Source organism: Pagrus major, chromosome 11 (genome assembly GCF_040436345.1).
Source record: "Pagrus major chromosome 11, Pma_NU_1.0".
Classification (NCBI taxonomy): domain Eukaryota; kingdom Metazoa; phylum Chordata; class Actinopteri; order Spariformes; family Sparidae; genus Pagrus; species Pagrus major.
This window is the reverse complement of record NC_133225.1, coordinates 20,282,213-20,291,381: the sequence shown is the minus strand read 5'-3', so window position 1 is coordinate 20,291,381 and position 9,169 is coordinate 20,282,213. Positions and strand designations below refer to the sequence as shown.

Sequence of the window (9,169 nt, the reverse complement as noted above, 5' to 3'; positions counted from 1 at the left end):
AATAGGGCATTGTGAGGAGCAGAGAGGACAGAGACTGATACTTTATCTCATTCGTACAGTGGCTGGTCTAAATAGGACCCTCTTTAAAGGGGAGTATACGGCTCGGAGTCCTCTTCACAATGAATCTTTGTCAAGTACATGGTGTCCTATAGCACAGATGTACTATGAAGTCGCATTGGCTTGGCCTGTTTTCCAGTGTGACATGGTGAGTCAGGGACTACACTGTCCTTGAGCGGGCATACAAATAAGGATTTATCTTCTTTACATTTCCTAGATGTTTGTTAAATAAAAGACCATCCTATGCTTTGTATCTTCAATGCACGTGCAGACGGGTATGCATGCACGGTTACCAAGGTGCTCCGCATGTATAAATCTGCTGCTGCTGGTGCACCCTAATGCAAACACAAGGACCATTTTCAGTATGATAAATCCCATGGGGAGCAAAGGCTCAGGGAGTTACCCGCGAAAAGATTGATAAAGCCTTATTTGCTAATATTAATTTAATCTCAAACAGCTTTGCAAGTCTGGAAACTGTTTGCAAAGTATACAATGGACTTCCATGGAGTCTGATGTTTGCAGTGATATTAATGTTTATATTTGCATAATGCTGCCACAAGTCACACGATACCAGTTGCCGTTTCAGGCCAGTCTTTGTGCGTTGACTGTAGCTGTTGGGGTTTTTTTTTAAAAAACTACCAATTCCAGTGAAGAGAGGAGGGAGGGGGTTGCTTACTGCGAAACAGACAGTAAGTTAGCTGAAACGACGACAATGCTTACAGCATCTTTAAACTCGAGAGATTAGCAGGAATGTAATCTACAGTATACATGATTAGTGATTACTGGCACGTCATGGTGTATGAGATGTTCTGTGATGCCCGAGAGAGGCTGTCTGTAGGTTGTGGAATGTTCTTTTTAATTTTAGCCCAAGCAACAACATTCCCCTCTTTAGCCATGCCAATGATGGTGCTCCAGAGGCCTTTGAAGAAAATAGAGGGCTAGTGTGAAAGCTTGCAGCCCCTTCCAGCTGACCCATCGACCACGCTGACATCAAAAGCTTCCTCCAATTAGTGTCAACAAATATGCAGCTCCTGGTCTGCAGGCAGGCTGGAAAGCTGGGCGTGTACTCACATCGTACAGTAAAATATCACCACTGGAGTGGGACTTGCAGTAGGTGATAGTCAATTTTGGCTGATGGTTAGTGAGTCATTTCTTCCATTTTTTTCCCAGTCCTTTGGGCTTGCAGGAATTCAGAATGTATCTGTTACTTGACCGCTGCGCAACAAGTTTATCTGTTGGTCTTTAATGCAACTCTTACCGACTGGCACATCTTTGGGTTTTAGGTTTCTCTCTGCTTGCAGGTGTTCAAGCCGGAGCTTTGAGGAAGTGCAGGAGACATAATTCATCTTCCTCATTTTTTATATCCGGTCTACACTCTTTGTGTCTCGCACACACAAATACAGTACACACTTGAGCACTGACAAATAAAAACATTCCAATGTGCTCACTCAGCTGCAGTACAGGCAATGACTGATCGCAAGGACACCTTAAAAGTCATTCTCCCGCCATGTCTCTAGTTCAAATACATTTATTGTTTTTTTGTGTTTTTGTGTAGTCTGAGTCTGATTGCTGAGTAATTTATTATCTTTATTAACTAATTGATTGAGATAAGTAGCACACAAGTGGTTTTTGTTAAGGATATGAGTAAAATGTTTCTGATATATTTCTTTATGATGAGTAAAAAGATTGAAGGTAACTCCACCGATTTGTATTAAAGTGTGTTTACAGGTCTTGGGGAGTACTGCTGCATATGTGAAAAAAGTAGTATACAGCCTTTTGTGACTCGAGAGGAAGCTGCATGGAATCTAATAAATTGCCTCCACTGATGGAGTTAAGTTAACTCAGTTGTCAGTTGTTAAGTTGCATTGTGGGTAATGTAGGTGGCAGGTTTTGAAAAGGAAGAAGAATGCGTGGAATAAAATTTGTTTTTAAACTCATGCATAATGAGTCCTCTTGTTATAAGAGTCCAATGCTAAGCCAGTGGACTGCTTTTCAAAACCTGCCACCCACATTACCCACAATGCAACTGTATACACGCTTTATGTAGAGGATCGGTAGAGTTAGCCTTTAAGAGCTGTAGTGGCACTCAGCAGTGCCTTGTGCTAAATGCTAACATGCTCACAATGACAATGCTAACATGCCAACTCCACCACGTTTACCAGTTGAGTTCATTAACATGCTAATTAGCATAAAACATTAAAGCAATACTATGTAACATTTCTGCATTAATGTGTCAATGTTGTCAACAATGTTCAAACCCAGAGAGATCCATATATTATTCGCGGTAACGTTGCGTTTCATTTGGTTGCATATCTCCATAACTACAGCAAGAGAGTCTGTCCAAGTCTAAGAGTCTTTACTATATAACCTTGTCCAGGACCATTTCTCCCTGAGATTTTCGTCAGCAATGGTGGTTGTTTAACAATGAAGGCACCTCCCATGATCCCACGCTACTTAACCTACGTCATTTGGTTGAATTTTGATGCAAAATGTTACAACAATCCTTCCAATAGTGGTTGAGAGATTTCACTCATAATCCCGACATCACAACCTTTATTTAATCAGGTGATCTCATCTGGATCAAGATCCCTTTTGCAGAAGAGACAGTACAGTACAGCAGTGAAAGAGAAAACGTCTTACTTCTACCACTATGAGTTCAGCTGAAATCACAATTTACTTACATTTGTTTTACAGAATGCCTGGGGACAATGACAGACTTCCCAACTGTCATTAATGTAACCCAATTTCATGATGAAAGCAAAGGTTGGTTCCTCTTTCTCACACAGGAACATCCTTGTGTAACTTGTGTTTCTTTGAAATAGGGGTTATTTAGAAGAATTCACTCACACCAATAAATTACTTGTCACCCCCCATTGACACCCCGATGTTGCCAGCACCTGGACTCCCAGGACGCCAAACAACCAAGGAAATGTGATCAGTGGTCTTACAGCTGCTACTCAAACATCTTTAAGTTCACAGTTGCTTACTCTTACCTCTGTCCTTTGTTCTGACTTGTTAAAACAGTCTCTGCAGGGTTAGACCTCAATAAAAACTTAATCACAGACAGTAAACAACAGGTAGATCTCCATTGTCAGGTCATGGAGGATATACCACACCGATTTATATAACTCAGCTTGACTCCATATCAGTTGCACCTTGTGTTAAACAAAGGACAATCGAAAGAGATAAACCCTCTTAAGCTTTGCTTCTGTGCTGGTGAGTGTACCCCTTGTGAAACACAATATAGAGCAGATACAGTTTCTGTGAGGCTTTTTTGTCTTTGTCCTGAGCAGAATTGTGAAGAACAACAGGAAGGTATTTGTTTTGTATTGCGATGCACTCTTTTGTCTTTTTGGGCCAACTTAAAGCTCTCAACAATGTCTTCGCTGTGAACTTGGCGGTATCAGTCTCAGCCGTTCTGCGCAGTGAAAAGACACACAATATTTGACGGAGACGCTTAACATAAACAGTGTGAAATGTAACACTGAGTCAGGAACATGTAAAGTTTCCATGCCAAATGACAAAAGATTATTGGAGAAAGTTGAGTCATATTTCTTCTGAGATGTACTGTAAACGCTATAAAGCAGCTGTCTTTTATATTCATACACGGATGAGTTCTCATCACATCTCATCACCGGCAGACAGAATATACTCTTGCTCACCACTGACTGAATGGGTACACCGTTATTACTTTTCGGAGCGGCTTGAGCACATGTGTTTTCTTTACTGTTTAGTTGCGTAACTGATCCACACATGTCGACACCGGACACTATTGTTGGGTGACTTTATGCGGATTTTCACATAGATGTTCGATGTTGATAAGGCAAAACACAAAAACAGCTGATCTAGGACAGATTTTCAAAGACAACACTATTGTCAAGATGTTTATTTGCAAATGCCATTCTATGTACATTTTAGATTTTTTACACATATTTACATCACCGATACTTAATCATCACCCGCTACCCCTCCCCCCAAAACATTCAGCTTTATAATCATTGAACATTCCTTTAATACCCTCATCTGATGCTTTAAATTAAATAGAAGAACCCCACATTTGCCCTGTACTGGGGGACAATTAAATTAACATGTCAGATACTCGTACCAGCATTAGTTTTAGTTCACAGTGTCATCATAAACCCTCTACCGAATCCATGTCAAGTATATCAGCACATTCAAATCCACAGACCGCATACACGTAACATTTTCCACAAGTTTCCAGTAGTTTTAGAGTAGTAGAAGTCCAGATCAAGTCAATCACATTAAAAAAAAAGAGAGAGTGCAAGGACCTCTACAGTACAAAAAGTGATTAAAATCTTATCATGGTTACAGTAGAAATGGTGAAGAAGAGTTTTAACCAAATCACTGAGGTAGAGAGGGTTGTTTCTTTCTCTTACTTGAAGCCATTTGAAGCCACTACAGCACACTGGTTCAAGTGAAAGCAATGTGTAACACTTAGTACAAACCCAAAATGCTAACAACTACAGGTGTGCATGACTGCTACGATCAAACTAAGCCAAGCATGATTTCCCTCTGACCAACCTGAAAGCACAATATGCTACAGCAAATTAAACAGATTTGTTGTTTTGTCCTTGCAAGGACTTTGAGTAAGGAAGCTGATTTTTGAGTCTCATTCCCAACTCGTAAAATCCTGACGCTTTGGGATTGAAGGTCGGGTCGGTCGCCATCCCAAAGCGTCAGTATTTGACGAGTTGGGAGTGAGAGTCAGAAATCAATTTTCTCGCAAAGTGGACCATTAACTTAAATCTTCGTGTATTCACATTAATGAGTTTGCCATGTCACCATATCAAACTAGCAGAAGCAAATATGTAGGTGTTAGCCACACGATGCCATTACTTGTTATTCCTGTTATTGTCTCTGAATCTGCGTGCTGACAGTGTGAGTCCTTCACAATGCCAATATAAATACATAATTCTAAGTCAACAACCTTTAAAAACTCTATATAATTTACTTTACTTGTTCCCCCGAAAATTGCATTTCTGCACAGAAACTGCAAATTCAAATATTGTCCACTGTCCTTCTCCACATAAAGGAGAGTTTACTGCATCATACTAGTATCCACCGAGGTGCAGCTCTTGGTGCTGTCCATACCTGGTGTTACCCATCAAGCTATAGGATCTCCACTTTCTGTGAGCAGACCAGGTCACTGTTGACCAGATTCCACATGTCCATGAGGTCCGACGGGAGCAGCTTGTGCACCACAATCATGCTCCTAAAGAAACAGGGTTCTCTGTTCATCTTACTGTTTTTATTTTTCACCAAGCCAAACGTCTTAAAGGCGTTGTGTTTGATAGGAGTGACCTGAAGCACCTCCAGACACATGCCCAAGAACACATCATCGATGGGGTAGAGCTCCAGGGTGTCCGCCACCCAGTAAAGCCTCCTCGCCAGAGGTCCGTCCATCAGAAAACCGCCTCCGCCTGCATATGGAGGGTAGAGTGTCTTGTTATACATAGCCTGGGGGATGTAGTATTTGTTCTCCTTTCTACGAATGGGCTTAGCCTTGAAAATCACGTCCCCCACAAACAGGTTCTCTGCGTGCTTGCTGCTTTCTAGATACTCAAAGATGTTCTCGACGCTGACAAAGACGTCATCGTCCCCCTTGAAGATGTAGTGTACTTTGGGGCAATAAGTGTGGAACCATTTGAGGAAGTGAGTTTCTTTCAGCGTGAGGTTGAAGAAGCTATCCAGGAAGTCCCACTGGAGGATATCCCCATAGATCTGGTCCTCGTACTCCACCAGCTTCTGATGGTTCACTCTCTCCTCCTCATTTGGGGGTTTACCAAGAAGGAAAAGGATCTTAACCCTCTTGCCGTCAACCACCTGCTCTTTGCCCCAGGTTTTTCGGATGACCTCCCTGCGGTCATGCTGCGTGGCTACGGATTTTATTACCATGAGCAAATATATGTCCCCTGCGCACTTACCTGGGTGGTTGAGGATCATGGGGAAGTAGCGGCAGTGTCGATAAAGCATGAACTGTTTGAAATTTTGCTCCAGGCCCGCAAACCAATCCTGACTTGAGAGGTTGAGGTTGGCGGTACAGTTGGTGCTGGTTACATCCCAGATTCTGGGGCTGCTCTCCTCATTGATGGTGGTGGACTGCTTTGTGGTGGCCTGAAGTTTGGGCACCGCCAGGTGTTTGCCAGCCTTCCAGAAGCTTTTTATCTCCAGGTACAAGTCATTCTTCAATCCGGGCTCCACTCCCGCAGAGGCATCCATGCGAGCCTGCCTCTGGAGTTCGAAGGGAGCACCTATGTTGATGTTCCCTCTCTGGACAACAGTCAGCGCCACTGCAGCCAGGAAAAACATGAAGCACAGCCTCTTGTACACCCTCCAGCGATCTCTGTTGTTCATCCTGGGTGAAGACAAAGATCAAGATGTCAGTATGAGATATGGCTACTACCTTTAAATGGATTTATTTAGTCTGTTTTCTGTTTTTAAACTCTAATTTAACTGTGATCTACCTAGTAGATTGGGCGATATTGGCCTATCAAATATATGAAATCTGAAATCTTTTTGGTTTAAAAGAACACAGTACAAAAAACAATGCTTAGGTGACTCAAGGTACAAGAAGCTTCCTGTTCTGGGCCGTGCACAAACCAATTTGTGATATTTCCAGTCAGGATACTTTCTATTGCTCTTCTGTAAAACTTAACCAGAATCTTTCCCTGGAATTCATAACTTATTAAACTCAACTTTGGGTGAAGTTCACAGTTTCAGTTCACTGATGACATTTATAGACAATACTGTTATCAAACTCTAAAATATCCTGCCTCCATTATAGATATTTATCACAAGGGTTTGATAACCACATATGAGGGATCACTGCGAAAAATGTGTGCGTAGTGGCCGAATGTTTAACTCCCCAACATCAGTATCTGCATCGTGCGCAAAAACTGCATGCCACTCAGCACCGAATGACTAGGACGGAGAATAACACACCGAGTGTACGTTTTTCAATTACACCATTGTCACGACTCAGTTCCATAAGATATGGACGTCTGACCAGTTTAAAACTAAATAAATAACTATTAATAACTACATGACTAATAACTATAAACGTGATTTACACAGCAGTTTTCAAAACATAATTATGAAGTGCTTTGGACCATGATTAAAACACTTTGAGACTTATATGTCGTATATAAAAATACGGGCAAACATGCACAGAAATCCATAAATGATCCCTTTGAGGTTTAACCGCATGGTCACATTAGAAGAGAGAGATTAGAGGAGAACACTTGCTGTGTCATCCTTTAACCAATAAAACAAAGAAGGACGGATGATAAGTTCCCGCATGTTAAAAAGATCTTCAGACATATACTTGCAATTTTACAGCCAGCAAAGCAAAGACCAGCCTAAGGGGACTATGATCACATATGACTTTTTCTCTGTAGCTATACTGCACACAAACCACAGGAAAAGACAGACAGAAATCTAAAATCCTCCCTGTGTGTTTCACTGTACGCCTCCTTTTTCTCTCTCTCTCTCTCTCTCTCTAACATGACTCACGCGCAGCAGAGATAAGTTGCGCTTGTCACCTTTTTATCTGAGCGGTTTCATTTCTGAGGAAACGTGGAATGTACTTGAGGAAAGTGAAGTAAGCCCTCCTGGAAATTGTCATGCCAGGGCTCGTTACCTACATCCACGACCCCAGGGACACTCCCATGTGGGCCCCTTGAGGGCTAAGCCAACACACCGAAATGCAGACTTTAAATCAGAGAAAATCGCATTTATTGATGATGAAATGTACTTATTTTTATTTATTTATGATTTATTTTTTAATTTATTTTATAAAATACCTATAAGATCCGTTGTATCATCTTGATAGTTTTATTTTCCTTTAAACAAGCTGTTTAATTTGGGAAACAGGCTATATTGCTCTCTTAATCTCGGCAGTGAACACATTTTCTACAGTTAAAATCTTGCTGAGAAAACTTCCAAGAGTTTTAAGACCCGGAGTTCGAGACTCGTGGGCGGTAAACATGCAGAGATTCAACCAAACCAAACAAGTCAGCTCAGCATCACGTACAATTGTTAACCCATCATTCAGTAATGAAATGTCGAAAAAAGAAGATTTCCACTTACGTTTTCTCTGATGTTTTTTACGCGGTCGATTCAAGATGATACCCCCAATAGAAAATGCAGATCGATCGAGCCCAGAAAAGTGGGAGGTGGTTCAGATTATGTCTCGTCGGTTTAAAACAATAAAAAATGAAATAAAATAATCCTTTCCATCGACGCGAGCAGAGTTTGGAGGTCGTTTTGCTTGGTGGCGCAGATGTGCGTTATGTGGTCTGCGCTGCTGCTCAGCACTGCGCTCACCCCCTCACTGAGAGCCGCTCTTTAAAGTCTCTCTCTCTCTCACACACACACACACACAAACACACACACACACAGGACGTGGATGATGGATAAGCAGGGAAGACGGAGTCCGCCCGTCATGAACACACACCCCATACGCATGATGCGTCATCATAATTTCAATTAACCTCTTCAGACGGTGCAAATATTGGATCTCCTTTGGTTTATCGTCGTAATTAAAGTCCACGGGATGAGAAAACCAAACACGAGGCCAGACCTATTGTTGTCTCACTGCCATTAATTATGCTTTTATGTTTGAGTTCCGTCATCGTCACCCCAACTCCAGAGTCGCCTGCGCTCAAGAGTCCGTTTGTTTTTACGCACGTATTTTATGTAACTTTAATCTTCCTACATGCTTGTCAAAACCTTCACTACACTGCTATGAATATCTGATGAAGACAACTCCTCCAGAGGCCATTTAACCCCCCAAATTCCCTAAAACGATACCAGTGTGTGCAAAAAGCACCCAAAAGTCATACTTCAGTAAAAGTAATGGTTCTTGTGTTAAAACATTACTTTGGTAAAAGTCAAAGTCACTCATACAAATAGTACTTGAGTAAAAGTCTTAAAGTTTTTAAATCTGATATCAAATGTACTTAACTATCCAAAGTGATTTTCAGGCAAATATATATAGTATATAGTATTAAAAGTACAAGTAAAAGTAATTTATATGTGAAGGCCACTTATCGGATGTGATATTCAGCATTTTTTTGATAAAGCATGCAAT

The 9,169-nt window shown here is 41.4% G+C and overlaps 1 protein-coding gene across 1 annotated transcript; it reads right to left on the bottom strand.

Annotated features, from left to right (window-relative positions):
* Window positions 1–3,932: 3,932 nt before the first annotated feature.
* b3gnt7 (UDP-GlcNAc:betaGal beta-1,3-N-acetylglucosaminyltransferase 7) lies at window positions 3,933–8,400 on the bottom strand. Its single transcript, XM_073476960.1, has 2 exons — window positions 8,167–8,400; window positions 3,933–6,433 (listed from the first exon to the last, which is right to left on the bottom strand). The coding sequence occupies exon 2, from the start codon at window positions 6,430–6,432 to the stop codon at window positions 5,188–5,190; it is 1,245 nt and encodes a 414-aa protein (XP_073333061.1). The 5' UTR covers window position 6,433; window positions 8,167–8,400; the 3' UTR covers window positions 3,933–5,187.
* Between the last annotated feature and the right edge of the window lie 769 nt (window positions 8,401–9,169).